The sequence below is a fragment of the Centropristis striata genome, chromosome 17 (assembly GCF_030273125.1).
Source record: "Centropristis striata isolate RG_2023a ecotype Rhode Island chromosome 17, C.striata_1.0, whole genome shotgun sequence".
Classification (NCBI taxonomy): Eukaryota; Metazoa; Chordata; class Actinopteri; order Perciformes; family Serranidae; genus Centropristis; species Centropristis striata.
In genome coordinates, this window is record NC_081533.1 from 21,634,501 (window position 1) to 21,659,423 (window position 24,923).

General features: G+C 37.4%; 2 protein-coding genes across 2 annotated transcripts in view; both read right to left on the minus strand.

Annotated features, from left to right (window-relative positions):
• Window positions 1–749: 749 nt before the first annotated feature.
• On the minus strand, window positions 750–23,759 carry LOC131989621 (collagen alpha-1(XXV) chain-like). Its single transcript, XM_059354903.1, has 20 exons — window positions 22,673–23,759; window positions 21,097–21,159; window positions 19,991–20,059; window positions 19,175–19,219; window positions 18,101–18,145; window positions 17,814–17,891; window positions 17,275–17,298; window positions 15,017–15,061; window positions 14,848–14,892; window positions 14,545–14,625; window positions 14,403–14,465; window positions 14,184–14,234; window positions 13,621–13,647; window positions 12,891–12,971; window positions 11,883–11,936; window positions 11,728–11,781; window positions 11,184–11,210; window positions 7,380–7,457; window positions 5,068–5,106; window positions 750–4,651 (listed from the first exon to the last, which is right to left on the minus strand). Exons 9-20 carry the CDS (start codon window positions 14,878–14,880, stop codon window positions 4,649–4,651), a joined length of 591 nt encoding a protein of 196 aa, XP_059210886.1. The 5' UTR covers window positions 14,881–14,892; window positions 15,017–15,061; window positions 17,275–17,298; window positions 17,814–17,891; window positions 18,101–18,145; window positions 19,175–19,219; window positions 19,991–20,059; window positions 21,097–21,159; window positions 22,673–23,759; the 3' UTR covers window positions 750–4,648.
• The window catches only part of LOC131989221 (collagen alpha-1(XXV) chain-like), a 30,851-nt gene continuing 23,720 nt past the window's right edge, over window positions 17,793–24,923 (minus strand). Inside the window, exons 10-13 of the mRNA XM_059354411.1 lie at window positions 21,097–21,159; window positions 19,991–20,059; window positions 19,175–19,219; window positions 17,793–17,931 (exon numbers count right to left, since the gene is read on the minus strand). Of these exons, the coding sequence (XP_059210394.1) occupies window positions 17,793–17,931; window positions 19,175–19,219; window positions 19,991–20,059; window positions 21,097–21,159 (316 nt within the window). The remainder of the gene's footprint in view (window positions 17,932–19,174; window positions 19,220–19,990; window positions 20,060–21,096; window positions 21,160–24,923) is intronic.

Here is a 24,923-nt window from a genome sequence, read left to right on the forward strand (position 1 = left end):
TGCAGGTGACTAGAGGAAAGTGACGTATCACAGGTACCCACCGATATGCTTAGTAGACACCGTTATACATCATATTATATTATATTATGTTATATTTTCAGTGTGGTAATGTAGGAAATATTTACTCATGTAGGCTGTTTTGAGGTACCTGTACCTTTTTCTCTCTAGTGAACCATCCTTATTAATTCTCATATTAATGTAGCCAAATTGCAACTCGTTTTTTTTCTTCTGCCGTACACTTGTATTGTTACAACTTAATTGCACAATTAAAAAACACTTTTACCTCATTATGGTAAGTTACTGCCTATTAAATATAAAGAACAAATGTAAAAAAATTAAAAAATATAATGTAAAAAAATAAAAATATTAGCTATTAAATAAGATTATAAAGTGTTTTTAAAAAACAACAGTAAAGGTTATACATAAAATAAGCTCCAAATCAACGAGCTAACTTAAAAATAATAGTCCAATAATAATGAAATAATATAGGAATATGATCATATTACTAAGAGGAGCTATCATTCTGAATTATGGGTACGTTTAGCTAATAATTTGTACTTTTCAGCAGCTTTGAATGGCTTTTACTTAGTAAAGGTTAGCATATATTTATGTATGTAATATGTGCAATATCTAGTTTGACATGCAGTACAATACATTTTCTTGCTATAAGCTGCAGTTATTATAATAGAGAACATAATTAAGTGAGACACTGAATGGGATATTGAGGGCTACCAATAAAGCCAAGTCTGTTGTTTGATGTATATGAAAGACTGTGTTTATTTGGCTCCAACAGTACAGTCATATGAAATGTCATCTTGTAGTGTGAACACAAGGGTCTTTAAAGAAATGTCAATCAAGTGAGTAAAAAAATGAATAATACAAACAAATAAGAAAAACTGAACATATCCCACAACCAAAAAATGCACTTTTAACTCAAAGCCACAACGTGGATTTTGTTTAGCATTTTTTTGCCCCTGCACCAAGACTGCATCTTATTTTGGAGAGTATGTGGCAATACACTTATTTCAGTAAGGCTGTGGTGTATTGGAGGGATTTGTAAGAAATTCTGATAAGTGACCAGTGTCTTTTAGCATAATGCAGGTGGATGGTGCTTTGTCAATTATCCTGCACCAGCACTTTTCATCTGGGAGGTTTGGATGAGTAAAGTGTGGCCCATGGGTGTATGCTGCTTTCTTCAGAGGAAGACTTGACTCAGAGCGTTTGTGCAACAATGACAAATACACAAATGTGGCCTTTAAGTGAGTCATTTTGGAGCGCCTCACAAGCTCTGCTAATACTGATATGGAAATAAATGTTTGAAATATTTTGGCACTTCTGCTAATAGCAGAATAAACTAAACTTAACAAAATTTTAACAAGGAAAAACAACAAACAAACAAAAAAAATCAAATAAAAAATTAGCTGCACATGCTAACGATACAGCAACTTGTGAGAACAAATACTGTAACAAAGGCTGGAAATCAAAACACAAAATAAGAAAATCAAAAAAACATTGCAAAACAAAAATTAGTAAATATTAAGTAATGGAAATAAAGTTTAGAAACACGAGTGAAGGGGCAGTATTTGAGGAAATTTTTTAAACCAATCAAAGATTGAGATTTAATGAAAGGTCCATGTTTACATTTGTTTCTTTGTCTTGTGGTAAATAAACATTTTCTTTCCAGGTAGTGGTATACAGCGTCGCATGACTGAACAAATGGAGCTACAGAGATCACAATGATGTGATATTTCAGCTGCATTTGATGCTACGCACATTAACCAAAGTATAAATTGCACTTCTTGTCAAATGAGCACACATTTTAACAGTACATTAATAATCCACTATACATATATCAAACTACATTCAATGCAAAGAGACAGAGAGAGAGACAGAGAGAGAGAGATAGAGAGACAGAGAAAGAGAAAGAGAAAGAGAGAGAGAGATAGAGAAGAGGAAGCGTGAGAAAAAGCTGTGATATTTAACTTGTTGCATTGGCTGAGCCTGTCAACATTCAGGCCATCAGTATTTTGTTGTCATAGTTAGCTTTTTGACACACAAAATTAAATAAAAGCAGACGAACCATTGTAAGGCCTATAATCTGAAATAAATGCACAGTGAATACACACTGGTCTGTTTTCTGTAAATGTCCACCTTCCTTCACACTGTTCCATTTGCATAACTGTCATGGGATGCCTTCGTATGATGCAAAATTCTTCATAATATCAAAGGAGATGCAGCAGAAACTGACATCAAAAGCCAAAACAACTGAAAGGAATGCTGTTTAGAACCATAATGCCTTCATTTAAGAAATTATAGAAAAATAAATAATGTACCACTTAAAATATTGAGACACATACACAAATATATGCACAGAAAACTTAAAATTGTTACATACATAAAACCCCAACAACAATAAAGAAACCTGTTGTGTAGTTCTTGCCACTGGTAGAGCGCATCAACTGAGCGGCTGTTGACCTCCTATCAGATAGCACCATTATAGTCTATACAGATGTGCATCCATTCTTAAAAAACAATGAGATGAACTGTACAATCAAACTGAAACCATACGGGAATAAATCTTCTTGAATCCACCTGTGGTCGCTGCTACGTCACAACAAAAATGTTGGTGTTTCACATCTGCCCTTACAGTAAATCATTCATGCATATTCATAACGTTGAAGCAAAGAAGAAATGTGTCACCTCTCATAGCACCTACTACATCAGAAGGCAATGTGAATAAAAGAAAGATGAAAAGATGAAAAAACTATGTTGAAAAACAAACCTTTTGCTCTATCTGTTATGGAATGTGACAAAACTGGCCACCAGTTAGACTATGGTGTGTTAATGGATGTTGACCAATTAACTTTGTCTGTCAAATTTAGCTTTTCTTGCACTGTAATATATGTTTAGTTTAAGACAATGTAAAATATTGTAAAAGTGTTTAACATAATCTGCCTTAATCGGACACATGTGAAATACCAGCTGCTGTATGTTCAGCTGAATCTGATTGTTGCTTAGTAAGAGCTGAACGAACCCACACCCTGAAACAATGCTTTACGCTTCCTTAAATCAATGCTTATTATCAATATTTAAGAAATCTATAAGTAATAAATTGTGTACATGCAGTGAACTGACAACACTGTACAACTAACACCCCATACAACAAGTCCAGAATGAACAAATAGCTTTTTTATAATGCTGGATCTGTTTTGCACAAACAATGAGCTTCTTCAAAACCGTAAGTAAGATCGGAGGCAGTCGAGATGGATGCAGTCTTACTGTAAGCTCAGGTGAAGCTATCTACATGCTATTTCAACATCTCATAAAATGATTCATATGAAAAACAGTGCGCAATGTGTGTCTTCTCAATACTCTCACTACTTATTTACCAAACAAAGCTTACCCTCCTGAAAGAAACACCATTCCAATAATTCAAAATATGATATAAAGTCGTACATTTCTGATAAAGGAATGAATAAAAGCTTGAGGCACCAAAGGCTATTATACACAAAATACAAACAATGTTAAAGAATGAGAGCAAAAACAAAATAAGAAAAGAAAAAACATGATTGCATTCTGTTAACGCTCTCAGTAGATCTTGAAGCATTGCCTGTTAGGAGAGGCAGCTGCTCCAGCTGATCTCGATGGAGATCAATGAGACTCTTCGAGACTCCTGAAGAATCCATCCCTGTGCTCAGAGGGGGGTCCCGAGCAGGCCTGTCCCATCTCAAATCCGCGTGAGCCTGATTTGTTTTCCCAACAGTGCAGCGAGCCTGCTAAGTTCCCTCCTCTTGCTTGGAGACGTGTGGGAGACACCACACTGATGATGATGCTGAGCCACATGAGTGCAACAGTGAAAACCCGCTGATATCACACCCTCTGCAGGCATCACCACAATAAAGCAACAACAACCAACAGCTTTACTTTCTGGAGATTTTCAGGCTACCAGCCATGGTGTGACTCCCTTGGGAAGATTAAAGGAAAGCAGAAACTAATTCAGAGCTCTGGGGTTTGTTGGTTTGTTTTTTATGTTAGTGTTGTTTTTTGTTTCTGCAGAAGCCATGACGCAACCACAAAACAGTGACATGTATGTACAATACATATAAATATAGTTTCAGTATACTACTCATGCTTTTGCAGGGTCAGGGGTGCAATGTTCTGTTTGGCACAGTTTTTTTTTTCTTTTTGTCTTTTTAGTCTTTTAGAAAATGATGCTGCGTGAATGGGCGGTGAGCTTGTTGAGACCAAACAACACAAAACACCTAGCGTTTGGTGTTAGAGAGCCAGTCCAGATCCCCCTCCTCCACTTCCTCCTCCTCTTGCCAACGTCTCCTGTGAATCTGGTCGGGCTGCGACGCTCCAGTCAGTCTGAGCCATGCAAAGACTACAGAGACAAGTTCTGCCGCCAGCCAAGGATCTGAGCTCCACCACGATGTGGATGTGAGAGAGCGGACACACACGTTTTGTTTTCCACACGGTGATGTGAGTAGAAGCAGCTTAGGGCGTGAAACTCAGGACGGTTATCTCTTTTTGAATCATTGTACACATAGACTTCTTTTTCTTTTAGACATTTTTTTCCATTAAAAAAACTATAAATACCATAAAAGAAGCATTATTTACAAACTCCATGCGTTTCAGGTTAGAGTGATCACTGCAAGAAAAACACAGGAGAGAGAATGACATGAAGATGGATGCGTTTTCACATTGTTTCATGACTGAGTTGTACAACTGATTTGACACAGAACATTCAGACGCTGTAACGAGTTATTTAACGGGAAACCCATGCACACATAGAGAAGCTGAAACCCACAAAAACAGAGTGAACAACATATAAGGAGCAATTTTCATGTCTTTAACAGGAAAGAATAACTGAATCACAGTCCAAAACTAACATCTTGATTCCCTTTTTAAAATCTGTTTATACAAAGATCCAAATTAAGGATGCAAAAGTTTGTTTTACTGTCACTGTAAATCATTTCAGACAGTCCATATAGTTTGTCCACTCTGTAAATGTATACTTGACCTACTGAGGTTTGTGATATTGCTCAAATATATACTTAGTCTTACCTTCTGCCAGCATCCAGGCATTGGTAATCCATCTGGGCCCTGTTTAGAGAAGAGGAGCAGGGAAGAGAAAAAACATGAGGACTGAAAGGTTTGATGAGTGGATTTTAACTAACAACAACCAATAAAAAATGTCAGGCTTTTAGATATTCATGAAAATATACATCCAATTAATAAGCCCCAATCACACAAAGACAACATCTATCATCCTTCCTAAAGGAGACATCATAGGAACCACAAATCTGATGGCTGAAAATATTCACATTAATTATTCCATTTTGTTTTGACGTGATGATTACAACTAATTAGTTAACACGAGAAACTGCTTTCTAGCAGGATTAAACACAGAGGATTTCTGGGTACTGAAGTCCTCAAAATTGAAATAGTTTATTATGTGGAGCAGCTGATACAATTCTACAGATGAGGATGAGGGCCAAGTAGAATTTTTTTTTCTTCCATTATATCAAAAGTCGAAAGGACGAGAAAGATAGAACATTGTTTTTCTATCAGAACAGTTAGTTCGACTGAAAGCTATAATACTGATCATCAATGTCATAAAATGAGCAATAACCACAATATTTAAAGGTGTAGTAGTACTAAAATCCCAGACACATAAATGAGCTATTCTTGAGAGTAGACTAACACAACTACTGTTTTGAGAAAATTTGCTTTATGTGAATTTATATATATATATATATCTATTCCAAACTTCCAAACAACCCCATTAAAGAGCCAGTGTGTAAGATTTATTGGCATCTAATTGTGAGGTTGCAGATTTCAACCCTTCCCTTTCCAAGTGTTCATATACAACTGTATAAACTATGGTGGCCTTCAGGCAGACAAAAAAGGCAAAAGGCCCTCCCTTTAGAACCACTGTTTGCTTTGTCCACTGTACTGCTACTGTAGAAACATGGCGTGGCAACATGGCACAACCGCTTCCTAAAAGAAGTGTTCTGGTTTCAGGTGGTTTTACACTAATGGAAACATAGTTATGAACATTATATTTAATTTCTGCAAACAGATTTTGCACTCCCTTGGTCATTGGCCCTTAGCTTCAAAACATGAAATCCTACACACTGCTCCTTTAACTAAAATGTTTGTGTCGAAACACTGATTTGGATGCTATGGTGTCTACTTTAGGGAAGGAAATGTTAGAATGCAAACTGCAAAAACTTTCTCTGACTTAATGCACTTGCTGTGAAACTAACTTGTTGCAAAAGATCTTTATGTAACAGGAACTTAACCAACAGTAATGAGTATAAACTGAATGTGACTGTGTTAGTTTGTATGTCTCCACCATATCTCAGAGACCAACTTGACTCTAAGTCTGAATCATTAATGCATATAATGATATTTCCACTAAGTGTTATGATACAATCTTACACATTACATGTAATGACAACTGCAATAGTGTATTCTTACTCATGCACATAATACACAGCAAAATATAACACATGCACATCAATATGTTGATGATTCTGCTCTCTGATTTTATTATAGTTGCCCCACAGCTGATTTTAAAACAAAAGTAAGCTGGATTTGGGCCTATATAACAAAACCAGGGAGTTTATGGTATTTAATGATATGACATTTGTGGTATATGAATGTTTTCTTACCTACTATAACTCATTCCCTTGTCTACACAATATACAGTCTTTATGTCTTATTTAAATGATTTATTGTATACTTTTACCACTAACATTTCTACCCACAGAGTTATAACTTCCATGCATGAAACAACATTTTTTCAGAAGCAGAAAGCGTCACATAGAGCATTAAAAAAATAATTCATTTTCTCATCTTTAATAGTCTGCAGCATCTATTGTTTTCCCCTTGTCATCATGGTCTGGCCCAATTGGTACAAATACAGGAAGGGGAAAAGGGGAGTTAAAAGAGTAGAGGAGGGGTCCATGTGCTGGTAGCATGGGCAGCAGTAAAGGAGTCTGTGTTAGCACCAGGTTAAAAGGTAACTAGTCCATGGATGAATCAGCAGGAAGGAAACAGGATTTAAGCAGTTTTTGTCCAGTTTTAATCAAGGGAAGGATTCAGTTAGAGGAATCAATAATCATGTTTATTTTGTATATTTTACTTGTAATGATGTGTGTGTGTCTTTAAGAGGCTGCTTGCAGTCAGGGTGTTAGTATGTGAATGTATATGTTGGTGCATGTTGGTTCTTTTTAATAATTCAATGGAAAATGTAGTTGTGATTGAAATAACATGTGCTCATGCCTCAAGTCATGCATGGTGTTTCATTAATGACTGAAGGTGAGTGGCATGCATGGGTAAGAGGTGGAGGAAAAAGAGAAATACTGTACCAATTGGCATGGGGCATCCAGCCCGTCCAGACCTGGCTGCCCTGGTTCCCCCTTTTCACCCTTAAATCCCCGGAAACCCTGTTTGCAAAGATGACCTAGGAGTGTTACTGGGAGAGAGGTGGATGACCCTTAACCCCTGCATCCATCCACAACGGTGGACACAAGGTGGGGGACAAGGGAGGAGCCGCCCTGTGAGCATGCTGATACCACAATCCAGCTCAATTATATGTCTTTTTTTTAGCATTTAATGGCATGTTTTTGTGTCTGAGTTGGAGAGTAATGGACTCTGTGTTTCAGGTTGCTATGGTCTGGTGGAAGCTGGGTATCTTTGTAGCCACAGGGCGCTCATCCTTGTTTGGCACGACTGCTCTACACGGCTGGGAGGCGATTTCCAGCTCACAGTTGGGACATACCAATGGGCAGGGTGCATCTAATCCAGGGGCACCCTGTTCTCCTTTCTCGCCCTTAGGCCCTTTTTTGCCCTTCTTTCCCTTCTCCCCCTGTGAATACAACGTTTGGGTCAAGTTAGCATCATTTTTTGAACATGTGGGAAATCACTGATATTAGGAGGGGAGTGATTAAAAAGGGAGGCTATAGCTCACAAAGGGAGAAAGACACATGGTCAACGTTAGATAGGAGGGGATACCAGACAGTATTGGGTATTCTAAAAACATTCCTTAGGACAGGAAAGGACAAAAAAAGCTGATTGCTAAAAGGGGTGTCAAGGGCACGAAGGATGAGAAAGAGTAGCAGGGAAAAAACCTCCAGAAGGATAGAGCTAAATCTACTGCACACTGAAAAAGTTCAAACTGTATCCCTTCATATTTGGGTTGGAGTTAGTCTACATTCAATGCATGCATTAGAGATTAGCAAAATACAGAATAAAAAGAAGATATAAAATATTATCGAAAGTTGACGTAAAAAAGCTTGAAATTATATCAAAAGTACATTTCTTTGTAAAGGTAATATTACAGGCACTTTCCTAACACTCATGAGGTGAGATCGGCAATTTTTGGTAATTGTACTTGTAATGGTATGAATTCTCAGCAAATTGCATTACTGTATAGTGTATTGTGTTTTAACAAGCCTAAATTAGCAATAGCTCCACCGTGGACACACATGCATCCACAAACTTGACCTCTATGCCAAATTTCTGCATCCAAGGGCGAAAACTGTGGCTGACCAGCTGACCGATCGACCAACAGCGAGCTAAAGAGTTGCTCGACCGTTTTTTTGTGTTTTTTCAAAAAAATAATTTTTCTTGATCGTCATCCATAAACTTTCAATTCACTGTTGACAGTTGTTGCTTAACACTTGGAATTGAGGCAGTGCTACACATCTATTGTGTGCAAATACTAAGGCTTTGTCCGCAACTCCACACTAATATGCAATTGTATGTGAGATTTTTTAGTTTGAAACCTTAGTACAAAACCAACAGTGCATATTTTGCATACTTCAGGGGAAATATTACCATAGGCAAATCAGCTAAGGCATTATTTATACATTTTATGTTCGATTTGTTTCGATATTGTTGTGTGTTTCTGTTTGGCAATGCTGTTTGTTTTATTTTCTAAATGCTTCTTCTGTATGTGAACAATTTTGCCTATAGTTTCGCATTTTCCAACAGTCAAAGTAACTCCAATTGGCAAGGCGGCTCTCAGGAAGCTATGTGGTAATTACAGTTCAGTGCGTCCAAAAATATACATATAACTGTTGATTCACAGAAACGTACAAATTTGGGTTTGTAGTGCACAGCAATACTCAGACGCAACGAGTGATCCACATGTGAAAACACCCAATGCAAATAGTGGTGATCTTTAAGGAATGGGATACAGTTTCTGAAAGACGTCAAACATCTAAGAAACACACTCGGGTTAGTAAGAGTGAAAACAAACAGGTTAAAGATATAAACTATGGGATACAAAAGCAAGGGAGAGGTTATCAACAGGCTCAAGAACTCAGGAAAGTGACATGTTTTAAGTATGTCCATGCATGGAAACAAAAAAAAAGATAAAAATGTGGATTCTAAGAGCCTGCTGTCAATGGACTTGTGTGGTCTTACATGTTGAGATCACTTGTTTGATGCCTCAGAATGAGATTGGACTTGTGATTTTTGAGAAATGAGATGACAAATCATTCAAAAGTGGAGAACAAAGGTTTGAGAGGACTGTGGATGATACTTTATGCAAAGGATATTTTATATCATTATGGAATTGTTATCCAATTATTTAATTAATCTCTCAAGATCTATAACAATATAAGAAATTCACTTGGAAGCATGAAAATATACATTTTAATCCAAAATTCCTTTTAACCACTCTAATCCTTCCAATAACCATACACACTACCTTTGATTAGTTAATTAAATATTAAGAGGAATCAAAAATGATCATAAAAAGTAGCTGTATAAATTACCCCTGTATTTTCCTGTCACTGTCCATTGACATCAGTCCTCTGTTATGTTTTAAAGGGTTGACAAACCATAATATCCTATCTACATCTACCTTTTCTCCTCTTTCCCCAAGGTCGCCTTTCTCTCCCCTTAAGCCTGGTAACCCCTGTAAAGGTACAACTCTGTTTAATTACTCTGGCTTCACTAAGCAAAGACAAGAGAGTGTTCTCGTGTGAAGCTGAAGAAAACATGTCAGGACCAAATGGAGAAAAACGAGCTGAAAGAGGGTGAAGCGAAAAAATAAATTGACACCAAGAGAAAGTGGAGAGATGTGCAACAAGAATATGCATATTATGTAAAATATATGGCTGGGTTATAAATATTTTTTTAAAGTGCATGCAAAGAGAAAAAGAGTGATCCCCCAGAGTAAACTGTAACATTTGCACAATTTTGCATTTATATTTTATTTAAAGCTTAATGCATATATTGACATTAGCTCCTTTCAAAAGCTTGAGTGAGTATAAATGACTCATCCATCACTGTTTAGCTAATTAGCACCTGGTGTGGAGCACAACATAATGTACACAAAGTAAACTATTATCTGTACTATATGAATATGTTGAAAGTGAAGCAGAGAAGTGATAAAACAGATGTAGTGAAAGTGTAATTTATGATTTCTGCATTTTTACATTTTCATTATATACATTATTTTTTTTTATATATATTACTGGGAATATGTGTGAGACTTGAGGAAAGGGGATTTCAAATAAAATGATAAACTGAGCTGTACTGTACAATGAGTTGTGCATGTTGGTTGTGTTTCATTGTGGATATGACCACATGATTCATTACTTTCTAACTTTATTTATAACAATTATCTGTGCAATATGGAATTTCTATAGAAAATTAAATTTGTCACACTGTTGTCACAAATATATATATATGTATATATCTGTATTTTTCAATTTTATTCTATTGTTCATATTTCTATTTACTTCAAATGTATTCTATATTTCATATTTCTATTTGTACATTTTCTTAGGACTTGAATTTGTATTTATATTGTTGTATATTTAGTGTTGCGCTCTTTTTTTCACCTTCATTTTATTTACATAATTACTTTCTATTATATTGTTATACAGCAGCAACTGTAACATGCAATGTCCTCCTGGGGATCAATAACATATTTCTAATTTCTGATTTCTGATTCTGATGAAGTGGTGCTCCACACCTGGTGCCAATTAAACAATTACTGATTAATTTAGATTTTTGATAAGTAAAAAATACTGAAAAACTAAATTATTTAAATCTTTTTTTTTTCTTACCAAGCCCTAGTATACTGAAAGAAGCATTCACTGTCACCTCACTTATGCTAAGATCTCTGTCTTCAGAAAAAGTTTAAAGACACTTACATCCAAGCCTGGTGTTCCAGCAGATCCCTGCAAATAAAGAACATAAGTTATATTATAATCATTATGTAGCTGATGTATTTAAAACTCTCAATGACAACCTGCAGAAATATACAGAATGATCAAATCTTGTTCAATAAAATGGGGAAATGTAAATAGCAAGCAAACTATTCTCCTGCTTAAAGCTGAAATAATGGACTCTGTGGCTCTGAAAGCTATTAGAGACAATATTCAACTGCAGCAAAGATGATGGAGGTGTTACTGAATGTAGTGTGTCTGTGTGTGAATGTGCCATCTAATAAAGTGTGATACTATTGAACGTCAGAATCTTAAAAACTCATACAAGAGCATCCAACCAACAGCAAGCATCATGTACATTGGTGTTTTTTAGACATATCCCCACACATAATTATTTGATATAGTAAATAAAACATATTGATAGCCACTTTAAGCTCAAACACAGGTGCTTTCAACTTATCTTTAATCATCCCTGAATATATATAATCAATAAAAGACTTCAATATAATAATATCCTCATCAAACTTACAGGTAGTCCATAAGGTCCCCTTGGTCCCGCCTCTCCTGCCGGTCCTCTCTCACCCTAATACAAATGAATGTTGAAATCACACGTTTACCTAATTAATTGACAAATGTGCTGCATCATAGGTTCGATATAAAGTAAAAATGAAATGTTGATCTTACAATGTCGCCCTTCGGCCCAGCTGGACCAGCTGGACCCACAGGCCCATCCATGCCCTGCAAAGAACAGCGTTGTCATGGTGAGTTGACTTCATTTGGCTATAGCAGGTATTTCAAAATAAAGTTGATTTTTCGAAACAAATCGCAGATGGAAAGCAGTAACTATGTTTAACGTCCACATTTGGACAATAATCCCATCTGGTTTGGCCTAGAACCCCTAGCACACAGAACTGCTGCTAGTACACGTGCATTGGCCACAAAGGACATTTACAACACTGCTGACATAGTTAATGTATGAGTGTGTGTTAATGCTGAGTTAATGCAACACGGGACAAAAGGAGAGCCTTGAAATGCCTGCTATAACAGGTTGCTGTACTCAGTGTGGCTTAATTCAACTCATGAGAGCTCGCTAAGATGTAAAACTCCAACAAAAGTTGAGATAACTTTTTTTTTCCAGTCACAGTGAAATACAATAAAATGGGCTGATGACAGTGGTAACAAATTTGAGGAATAGTGGGGGGACTGTATGAAGGGTGAGAGGGAGAAAAGTAGGGTGAAGGAGGGTGGTGAAGCCTCTTGGTCACATGACACTCACCCTAATTCCGGGCTTGCCGTCCAAGCCGGAGGCTCCCTGCGTGGTTATGGAGGTATGAGTGACATGAACAAGGCGGGATTAGTACCAGATGAACACTGTTATTAGGACAGGTTGATGGCAGGGTTTACAACAACTAAATTACACTGTGTGTTACAGGGATGTTGGCAAAATAGTCAGCCCAGGCATATGAAAATGAGGACAGAAAATGGAAAAAGCCATATAGACACACACACACAGACACGCACACACACAAATATTCCACACACACACACACACACACGCACACACACTCAGTTGTGTGCACACTAAAATTGGACAGGGCTAAAATAGAGATGAGAGATTTCTGCGGATGTCTGAGGAAATAAAGGACAGGGCTTTGTGGTTGGAGATATCCCAGGATGCACGACTGTACTCACGGGGAGACCAAGTGGTCCACGGTCCCCTTTGTGTCCTGGTTCCCCTCGGATACCCTTCAGACCATGCAAACCAGGTTCCCCCTAAAGAGAAGAAGAAGGAAAACAAGAGAAGCAGATGAACATGACAGTTTCTGTACCTGTGATTGCACCTGTGTAGCTTTCTGATGTAATATTCAGGGTTTTTATGCTTTCTTCATACTGAATGACCTATTTCCAAGAAACTGATGAGCACATCTTTAGTAAACACAAGATTTAAAATGGTGCTTTTGCATGACTCTTTGTGGAAAAAATGTACAGATCTGTCAAATAAATCAGCTAATCAAACTAAAAATGTCTTTAGTTGAGGACGGCCTTATTAAATAAATGTAATGAATAAAAATAAAAAAATGTCTTCTCAGCTTGCTCCTGTGGTTTATCCTGAAAAGTCCTTGGTGCACTAAGGCGAAAGAATTTCTACAAAAAAGCATGAGTGACAGAATGTAGAATCTAATCATTGGCATGTTTCTAACGATTCACACTCATCTAGCTTATTCTTTTCTATGATTAATAAACACTTCACTTTTGAATGACACTGTTTAACTGAGATGTTTGAGGAAGCACAACTGCATATACAAATGTACTAACAATTACACTTGATTCTCACTGGAGAGTAATGGCTAAAAGGAGACTAAAAAGTGCCTGTCTTGGTTTAATTACAGTCATATTGACCTGAAACTTTCTTGAGAATTACCTTTGGTCCAGGGAAACCATGGGGGCCCTGAAAACATGAAAACATTGCAAAAATATTAGCTTATTTACAACAAAACGGATTACTTCTGCCTCCAATCTCTCCTTTTGCTTCTTGTAAATAACCTGGTGAAAAAGGTCTTGAGGTTACTTTACACCAGCAAACAAGGACAAACTGGTATTCTGGGTTACAAACATTTAGCTGGGTGATGCAATAAGTTACTGACAGCACCAGTTTGCTGTCTGGAGGGTTTGTCTTTAACCCCAAAGGTTGTTCAGTTTAAACACCAGAAGTATACCCGAGGTTACCTGAGGTTAGTCTGCATGGGAGGCTTTATAACTGGAATGTTTAACCATAGATTCGACTTGTTGTTTTGCTAAGCTTGATTTGTTTTCATGCTGCAGCAGCTTGTTTTAGGGAGGAGAGAGGTTTTAAGTAGTGACACATTATGCAGAAGCTCATAACACTGCAATGTGTGATTTAGACTGTTGTATTTGCTAATGTTAATCATGATTTATTCCTAAATACAATATATTGTCCAGCAATGAGACTTTAGAAACACTCACCATAGGTCCTGGGGGTCCATGGGGCCCTGGTGCTCCTGGAGGGCCAATGATCTGCAAATAATGAATCACCAAATTGTGATTCTTCAATAGTATATTTTGACTGTAGATGACATTCATAGCACAACACACAACTATATATAAGTTTGCAACGAACAGCATTTTTAATACAGCTACTTGAATCAATTTATGGCTATTCATAATAACTTTAATGTGACTTACGGAAGAACCTTGAGGACCAGGTAGACCTGAATCTCCCTTATCCCCCTTTACCCCATTGACACCCTGTGGAACAAAAGCTTCATGAGACAGATCTGAGGACCATAAAAAAGGTCTTGGAATGTAGTTAGGTGTGGATTCTTACAGGTAGGCCGGGTAGGCCAGTTGTTCCTTTCTCCCCTGAAGCTCCAGGCATTCCCATGTCTCCTTTTGAACCTTTGTAGCCCTGAAAGGGGAGGGCAAGAATGTAGATATTTGGAATAAAAATGATTGTATTTCATATCCCTGTTGATATTTATGCCAATGTAGTTTTTACATAGGAATAAACACTAAGATGTATAAAAAAAGAAGTCTGTCTAGTCTTCTGAGAATAGCCTCATCAATATAAAGTGATTTTCTTAAAGGTTTAATGGTACAATCTATAAGTTATTATACAAAATGAACTTACTCTTTCACCATCGAGTCCAGGAAGACCAGGCATACCACGATCCCCCTGATGGAGAACATAAAGACATTTTACAAACACAGGAAAACTGCAGGTGTTGCCTTTTTTGATCAATTTAATGTAGAACAGAGATGTGTTGTGATTTTCTTGGTTGAGGAAAGGTGTGGTTTACCTTTATACCTGCCGGTCCCAGTGGCCCAGGAGGGCCAGGAGGACCCTGATCACAAAGAGAGACACAGGAGGACGTTAAAATAGATTTCCACACTCAACTGAACCAATGTACTAGGATTGATCATTTTAACATCCACTTGAATACAGGGAACTACATTTCATCAGTGGGACTGACCACCACAATGAAACGTGTGAACAGCACGAAACATGTTAGCAATCAGTTATGAAGTTTGATGCTCGACTGAAACACACATGCCAAAATCAAAAACATGTTAGCTACACAATTTTAGGACAATCATTTATACTATGTAATCACACCTAAGATTCAATGATTGTTGCAAATAAAAATAAATAAAAAAATCACATGTAAGTGGAGTTTTGTTAAAAGCTGATTATTTTTTTCATCACTCTTTTCATTTCTCTTTTCTTACTCTCCGCAGAGTAAGGCACAATGAAAGACAGATTTCTGAACTCTAATCCACTTTTTTCTGTCCTGATTTTAATTCCAATTTTCCACATGGAGAAAAAATCGTGTCCTTAGCTACACTTAGCATACATATGCATGTATGCATATGTGCAAATGCATGTTCAGAATAATATCAGAATGCGTTGCACTGAATGTGCTAATTCCAGACCATGCTAACCAACATAATAACGGTAAACACTATCCCCAATTGTTTGGCATGTCCAGAGTGGATTCACCAGGTAAGGAAGAGTCAAAGACATTTGGTGCAACTGTAGTTGACTTCTCTGACTAGAAAATGAAATTAAAATATGAGCAAAATTGAAGGGAATGCTGCACAAGGCCCAATGTGGCTTTAGAAATGTGTCACTATAAGGCACTAATGATACTTAATTTGTAAGTTTAGTTTTCCAAAAGTTTTTGTGAATGGAAAATAAATAATGTATATAGGTATATTTATATTTATGAGCTTGTATACTTCAATTTAATACTTGGTCACAGGGAAGTAAACATAAATTGAACATAATAAGTTAGGAAAATGCAAGTAAGAACCTTGTAGGAGAGACACTACAGGCAAATAGGGTTATTTTTCCAACTTATATATAACACCATGAGACTTCCCCAGTTTGTTATTTACTTTAAGTTTAGATATGCAAATTAGGCGTGAACTCATGAATGAATGCACTAATTTGCATATATTTCCAGGACATAAATATGAACATTGGATGAAGTAAATTTCAAAGTTATATTTAATTTTATGTTTTTATTAGATCCAAAGTTTTTTTTTTACAGAAGGAAACTGGGATATCTCCTTCTATCATTTCATGAATCAGAAAATACTGTGAAAAGCCAGAAGAAAAAAAATCACCTTTTTAGGATTTTTAGGAAAAAAATAATTTTGAGAAAACAGCCTTTTAAGATTTCATCATACATTCTTAATAGGAATGACTATTTGAAAATATTGATTCTAATTCACAACAAAAACAATGTAGAACATGTAAAACACATAATACTGTGCAGGAGAGTGGGAGTTTTCTAACGATGCCTGTGATGAAGACGTTTAGACAGCGAACTTTTAGTGAATTCAGGAGAAAGCTAATGGAGTATAAGTATCAGATATAGTAAAATATACACCTAAATGTTTGTTTTGGATGTTCTTGACATGTTGTCTCAAACATATCAAAACCTCAAAATTGACCAGTGCATGAAAAAACGTTTTTTTGCCTGTAGTGTCTCACCTTAAACAAGTATTGCCTTAAAACAAAATTTTGAACAAAGACCCTGTTTAAGACAGGGCTTGAAGACTAGGTAATACAACATTATCATATCATATCAGTCCATATTGTGCTTGGTGCAAATTCCCACACAAATGTTCAATTAAATCCCTGTCAACACAAACCAGGACCTTGGAGTTCTGGGGCCCACTTTGACCACTTGGCACTCTAGTGTCAACTATAATCAAGGCTGTGTGGAATGATTTTGACCAAAAGTGGACTGTGTGAGTTTTGTAAAAGCCCTATTCAAATATTTCCCTATGATTTTGTTTTAAAGGATGTTTTGCTGACAGTCAGGAGAGGAACCAGCATTTCAGGCAGCCTGCAAGGTTGATCACATAGAAGCATAGACGCAGCGCTGAATACCATTCACTGTTAAGCAAACATGTTGTTGGGTGAGGCGACACAAATACAACAAGGCAATGCCAAACCAGGGTTGGGATTGGGTTGGGCCCATGCGAGGACGAAGATAAATCACTTATGGAGATGACACAAAACAAAGAATACACAGAGCCTAATTACCGTTACTGTAATAGTGGTAATCTTCTGCAGTAGGCCAAAGGAGTGGTAATGAGGAGAAGGTGAGAGATAAGAGGTCATAGAGGAAAGAAACCTTTGTGTCAGAACATTTCTGCACAGGTACACGCTTAAAAATGAGTTATTTATTAAAGAACAGATGTTAGCCTGTTCATTTGTAAAGCACATGTCCTGAATAGTGTTGCATTTTAATGTTTAATGTTTTGTTATAGGAATTTGAAAATGTGAAGAAGACCTTTCATGCTTAAAAAATGTCCGATTCATTCAATTTATAGAGTTTAAACACACAAACATACCAAAATACGCCTCAGTTTGCACAATCTTTTACAAAATATTTATGTGTTTGGTTATAGTCACTATGGTGTAAGTATTTAACAAAGGAAAATGTGTGTGTACGCTTGTGAAAAGATCTAGGACATGATAACATAACTGAAATACCAATACGACAAACATCTATTATACATTTTCACTGTTTCCATCTGTCTCTTGCAGATGTAGGTGAGTTAAGTAACAACCTGACTGACCTGTAAAGCTTCCTGAATGTTTCCATTGTAGTCGATGATTTCAGTGGCTCCTTGGTCTCCTTTCTGCCCAGGTGGACCCTGCACATTATTGCCATTCAGAATCACATGTTCTTTCATACTGCACATGTTTTATACACAACATCAGAGAAATTTAAGACCAATATCACTAGGCTTCTTTTCCAAAAACTGCAAAGTTTAACTGCTGCCCCCTGGTGGTCATCAAGGTGTAGTGTAGTATAACACAGGAAATACACACTTTTAATAATGTCATTATTATATTTGCTTACCTTTGGGCCAAAAATTCCCTGTTCTCCTTTATCTCCAGTCTCCCCCTAATGTGAGAAAATAAAACAGTGGCCATTACTATTTTTTTACTGTGGTCACCTTTAAGACAAGCTATAATGTGGAATATGTTTTGAAATCATATTTCACATATAACTATAACAACAATATTATTATTGTGGTGCAACATAGTTTGGCACATTATTGCTCATTATACTGCTCTATGGGACTATTCTTTATCAAACAGTTGATCTGAACCATAGCATGCATTTTTATTCTATTTTTGCATTGTGGAGATCTAGTACAAGAACAAGGGCATCCACGATATTATTATTATAGCCAAATTAATCTTTGTGCCTCCCCTAAATATGAACAAACAACTCTGTCTTCTTACGTTGAAGGACAAACTTGTGAATCAAAAAACTACAGTGAACTTATATACTAATATTGTTTTTTAACTTTCACTAAATTCAATTTTTCAACAACTTCAGTCCAGACCATCACTCCTAAACAATTATTCATTTTGAAAATGTAAACATTTAAATGCCAGTTTTTGTATACAAAAGCAAGGGGATTTATTTTTGTGTTTGTTTTTTTGGCAGGAGTGTCTGTATTTTTACACAGTCTATTACAGACCTATTATGAGAGGTGCGGTGCTTAAAAAAATACATTAATGAATAAAAATAATAATAAAAACTTATACTCCATGCCGCACATCAAAGTAATGCCATATGCATTATTAATTAAGCATTTTAAAAGCCAGAAGTGTCCCTAAGGATGCACAAGAGTTCATATTACTGCTGCTATCAATAACTCTATTATCTACCATTATTGACTTGCACTTCAGCTATGCAGCAATAAAGGTTTACATCTGCTTACTGTTTGCAGGGTTTTATGGCATGTTAAAAAAATGCCTCATGTAAGACATTTCCAACATACATGAATTCAACAACAGCAGTGACTAAAAAAACAATGGTTGAAATCCAAGATCTGGATCATTGGCAAAATCTAATTAGAGGATAAGCTAATTAAAGTGCTGTGTTCACCAAATTTAAAGAAAACACATCTGCCAAGCCCACCTTTGACCCTTTAGGACCAGGTGTACCAGACTCTCCTTGTGACCCCTGCCATGAGAAAGAAAACACAGATGATGAAAAGAGTGTTGAGTCACGCTATAAAGAAGACAAGCCAAGTACTTGAGATATAAACATTAAATTGCAAAGAATAAAACAAACTGTCTTTATGGGTTCAATCCATAAAAAAATCATAAAAAATTCAACCCATTTAAAATGCATATTTCACAAAGGAAATATCATCACTGCTTCGTTGTCCTCCCGAAGGAGCAGCGCAGTCAGCCTCACTGACATAAGCAGCTTTTAATATGCCAGAACTGCCAAGCAGTGGACAAAGTGTTTATTTGCACTCTGGCATTGATAAAGAAGGGGTCTCACTTCAGGGGTTTCTAATAGGATGTGAAACAGATCTGTGGCTCGTTTAAGTTTAGACTGGAGCTTAAGCTACCTGCTGGGTCAGTGCCAGACATAAACAATGGTAAACTCATTTATATTTGGTTTACTTTATGCAGACTCCAGGGAAAGACTTGAACTTATTACAGGCTATAATGGTTTAGCCAGCTCTTTATGTTAACACAACTGAATATTTGATGAACTGAATGAGTTCACGAGTTTAAGAATTCATTTTATTTCTTAGTTAAAACTCTGGGAACTTTACAGTTGTGTATAAATCAGCACAGCTCTAGATGGCAGCAAAACTCTATGATTGACATGGGTGAAAAGAGTTGGGAAGGTTTTAAATGCATACTGTTGAATGATTTCTGTTTAAAACATGAAGTTGGGCCATTTGTTCCTGCACACATGCAAACTTGAATAACTGACCTTTGGTCCAAGGGGTCCAGGTTCTCCTCTGTCACCCTTTCCTTGCGGCCCGTGGTCGCCTCTCTCCCCCTGCACAGACAAAGGAAAAAACACCTCAACAAGAAGTTCCCTGGCTTCTCTCAAGTGCTGATCAAGGACCAGTTTGTGTTTACTGTCAGCAGAAGAGCTGTGATGCATCTCCTGAATATCAGACATGAACTCCAATTTCCTTAATGTTATGCAATATTGACATGACCGAAGAATCACAACACCAGCTAGCCTGCCCTTCTCAGGAGTTTGCATACTCAATGGATTTACATGCAATGGTAAATTTATGCAGAGTCAGCACAATCCGCTGCCTGGTAGATCATAACTTTTGACAAGGTGAAATGTTACCTGAGGTGAAAAACATTTGCACCAAGCCTTCTTTGTTCTGAAGTTTCTTTTATTGTGAAGTGACTTTAGACAGCCAATAGAGGGGGGTGTGGTGTAACTGAGAATCAATAGTCTCTATTTCTATTTTTTGATACTTAAAACCAAGTGGGACTATTGTTCGGGTTAGGGTTAGGGTTAGGGTGAAATATAAATTTAAAAAAGCAGCCCCCCTCTGAAAAATTGATTAAAACCCCCCGTTGTCTCAAACCTGAAAGCAGACCTGAACATAAGGAAAAACTATCAGATAAAATATTTGCTGCAGTGCTCCTCTTTTCCAGCTTTACCCTGACATTTGATTAAGCAAAAAGACAGCCCAGCTTACAATGCAGGACTAATAAATCCTGATTATCAATGCACTGCAAACAGCCTGATGCAAAAGGGCAGTGTGAACATTAAATCTAGTGTGTCTGGATTATCACCGCTGGCTCCACAGTGTGATAATGTCATGACTCGGCGAGGATAAGCTCAATTTGACCACTTCCAAGTGACATTTTGAAGAAACACGGGCTTAATCACCTCAGTTAAGTGTAAATAATGTATAATGAGACCTTAAACCAAGAGTTATTATTGATCTCAATGACGCGCACACTGAGTGTGATGATGTGAGGAAAAGCTGTCAAAGCTGTTGCAACTTATCATCTTGAATGACTCTGACATAGTTAAAAAGATAGTTACTGTGAAAAGTCACATACCTTAGTTCCTGGGAGTCCTGGCAGCCCTGGCTCTCCCTGGGGGCCGAGAAATCCAGGCTCACCCTGAAATAAAAAATAAAAAAATCAGCAAATATGACTTATTTTTCCCTAGGGACCTTTTGGTGTATCGTTTCCTCCACCCGCTGCTAATGAGCGCTAAACACATACACAAGATGCATGGCCAAACATATTCAAAACGACAGGCATGCACTTACTGCTCGCACACTCACACATGCACGCAAACACACACTCAGGGACACATGCATAAATCACACACGCAGACACAAATTATCAGCAGCTTGTTAATTTATCCCCTGGTTTCACATATATTAATGACTCCCTCTCATGAGCCTTAATAGACATTATGACTGACCTTGTTAGAGACTCATCAGTGCACACAGAAGTGTTCTGCTCAAGTCTGTGCAAAAACCAGGCTCTCTGCCACTGATGAAGAAGCTTTAACAATTTTTTCATGTGCACTCTTACTTATGAGGAGTGAGCTTCCAGTATGAGGTGTGATGCATGATTTGATTTGACTTACATTACATTTCATTGTGAAATAATTGCTATACCATCTGCAAGCAGATTTCCTACCTACTGTAGTTGAGGCACTCTGGAAGCCTTTGGAGAGGTAATGGACACTTGCCTCTCTAACTTTCAAACTTTGATTGGATAAACAGCCAAGAATGCGGAGCAGAACAAAGTGCAAGGTGAGCTCGGAGTGCTACGTTAGCAAAATATTGTTAGAATCCATCAAGCATTCAGGCCTCTTAAGTAAAAACAGGAGTATATAAAAATGTAAAATGAAAGGGTTTTTTTTTTTTACAAGGCCAGCACATTACAAGCACACAAAGAGAGAAAAACAAAACCAAAACAGCAACAAGCATCATCTCATCATGCCTGTGTGAACATTTCTTGCATTCGTGTTATATTTCAAGCTAATGATGCTGAGAAACACTGAGTTGGTGGAATATAAGCAGAAGATGGCAGTGAATTGTAATGTGTGTCTTGTTTCACCAGCTGATGTGTTTATGTTACAGTAAACAAACCAACACTTAAACTAAAGCAAGGAAAGCTTCATTTGAAAACTTTTAATTAATAATATAAAAATCCTTCTTATATTCTTAACGAGCAGTAGTTTTGACACATTTTGCAGCGAGTTTCTTGATGCCACTTCCAGGAAGTAGACTGAAGTTGATGCCAGGGATGCAGGGTTCCGATCATTAATCCATAGTCCTCAACAGTATTCACAAATCTTAGTGAGACAGTTTCCTTTTGGCATGTTCAGATCAAAAGCATTGACTGTTTGGGTTTGTCAGTTTGTCTACCTTCCCTGCACTGAATGTTGTACAGGTATTACTGTGCATCTGCCACTCCAGCAGATGAAATCTTGCAGTCTAGGTACACATCCCACACAGCAGGAAAAGCAAGATTACGAGACCTTAATGTGTCATGCATGAGGCATGGCGATAGGTCGGCTGAGTTTTGCTCTGAGCTCTGCTACACACGGGCTGAAGAGAATGGACAGGGACAACACCGGGGGAATGACTGGGGATAAAAACAGCGAAGCATTTACCTTTATCCCTGGAAGTCCAGGCAGCCCTGGAAGTCCTGGCTCTCCCTACACAGGAAGAGTGTGACATGTTACAGCCGAGCCAAGCTAAGCTGAGTCAAGCCTCATTTGTAGGCTCTTTGGGGTTGTATTAGTTCTACACTTTATTTTCTATTTGTGTTTCCTCTGGCTATCAAGCTGCTGCAATTCTGAAAAGCGGCCTGCTGTCTATAAGTGTATGTTGACTGTCATTTGCTTGTAGTAAGCGCTAGCAGAAGGTACTGCACATGCACTTTCAAACCAACTCATGCAGCCGTGGCTTGACAGCGTGATTAGTGCTTGTTATAACACTCAACCCTTTACAAAGTGCAACAGAGTTTTATTTTTATGATTTTATTGGTTTGGGCAGGTGTGAAAAAGTTCTGGTTTCTGGAAAGAAAAACTGTCAGATACTTTGGATTAAAGTTGCTAAAGCTGTTTCAGAGAGCTGCCGTGGCTTCAAGGTCGTTAGAGTTTGGCAGTGCGGGAAATCAAGAGTTGGCCTATTTCTCTGTTACCAAGGTCGGGTCATTGTCAAGTTGAGAGCTCCAAACTCCCATTATATGCAAGTTTGAGAAACGTACAGTCATTTGATTCAACTGTGGAAAAATCAGAGGTCAAGTCTCTTGTGAGGCGTCTGCGAGACTTTCAAAACAAAATGTCTGACTCTGGATAATTTAACGCTCTATTAAGACCATTGTATTTATGGCATATGAAAAGAAATGATTAGCATGGCACGAGAATGATCAACTGTAACTTCACTCAGGGGATCAGAGAGGGCTGTAAATTTCCATTGTGGCTAATGAAAGCATTGTAAAACTGATGAATAAAAGTCTTTCTTAAGCACTGCTACTTCACCAGCACTTGAAAGCTATCCAATGGTAATATTTAATAGGGAACAAAAACTTAATCTCATGATGGCCATTTTGATGAGAAATACAATTTGTAAGTGTGTGAGCACAAGCAGAACAGCTGTAAAATGAGAGATAAGATAAAGCAGTCAAAAATTAGTTCGGCCACGACTGTTGTCTTTGCAGCACAGCAGAAAAAAGACATTTGCTAAAAGCCCTTCTGTCCGTCTGAAACGGGTTGTCCACACAGAGAAAAGAGAGGGGGAATTAATGGGGCGCAGCACTTGGGATTAAAAAGTGTAATTAGATGGGGCACTGGTGCAAACTCGGCAGCCGTCTGGTCAAGGGACGAGTAATAGCTTTTATTTTGCAGGAAAATAGCTCTTTCTTCTGCTGCATGCTTCTTTTATTAGTTTCTCATCAGCAGCTGTTTCCTTAGCAATAGCCTTCTGATTTCCTTGGAAAATGTGTCAAATACTAGAGTAAAAACAGTTTGGGGGAGAGAGGTCATGTAACAAACATTGCATTGTGTAGTTGGACAGATGCGAAGTAAAGTAATGGGATTACCTGATGGGTTTTAGACTCTGTCAAGTACAGGTAACAATAAAATGGAGCAAAAACGTCCAAAAGATTTATTATATCCAGAGGTGTTAGTGTGATACCTGGGACCTTATACTGGCTCAAAACAAGTATCAAGCCAATGTAAATGTAAAATGAGTCAGAGCACTGTGATGTACCAAAGTTCAAGTTGAAGTGTCAGGTTCTGCTCAGTGAGCTCCCACATGTACAACCATCCTTATTACACTTTAAACAGTGAGCTCCAGCTGAGTTTGGAATGCTCTTATCCAAACTTTAACTAGTTTATCTTGCACAACAGCTTGGCGCTTCACCTTTAACAATGCTTATTTAAATGTGTGTATTCACAGTAATGAATGATAAAGAAATATCTTTGTTATCATTGTTAAATATTTTAGTCCCACAGTGACTTGAAAAATCTATTAACAATAACAAACAAAATATCCATAAAAACTACACTATCATCACTGTTTCATCTATTTCTATTAAGTACTCCCATACTGCGTGTCAAAGAGTAATGTGTAGCAAAGTGCAACTATTACCTTTATTCCACCTCGTCCGGGCTCTCCAGGTTCACCCTGTAATACATGCAGAGAGTTTTCTTTTTAACTGCTTAACTGGATTGGGTTGCAACAGCTATTTGCACATCCATTGTTAAGTTTGTATGTAAAGTGCATAGACTGTATAAGAAGATGATCAAAAGCTCCCAAAGGTGAAGCAAAAACCATCTCGATCTCCCAAGGAAAACCCAGCCCCTTCCATGGCAGCCAGTCTATTGAGACCGAATGAAATGACATATTTTTATAGGC

Excerpts from the sequence above, each read along its gene's own strand:
- LOC131989621 (XM_059354903.1), bottom strand. The coding sequence starts at position 14,880 with ATGCCTGGTCTTCCTGGACTCGATGGTGAAAGA. Across the intron at positions 7,458-11,183 it reads CTGGAACACCAGGCTTGGAT|GGTTTCCGGGGATTTAAGGG; the intron begins GTAAGTGTCTTT and ends CTTTGCAAACAG. Across the intron at positions 5,107-7,379 it reads TGGATGCCCCATGCCAATTG|GGCCCAGATGGATTACCAAT; the intron begins GTACAGTATTTC and ends TTCTCTAAACAG.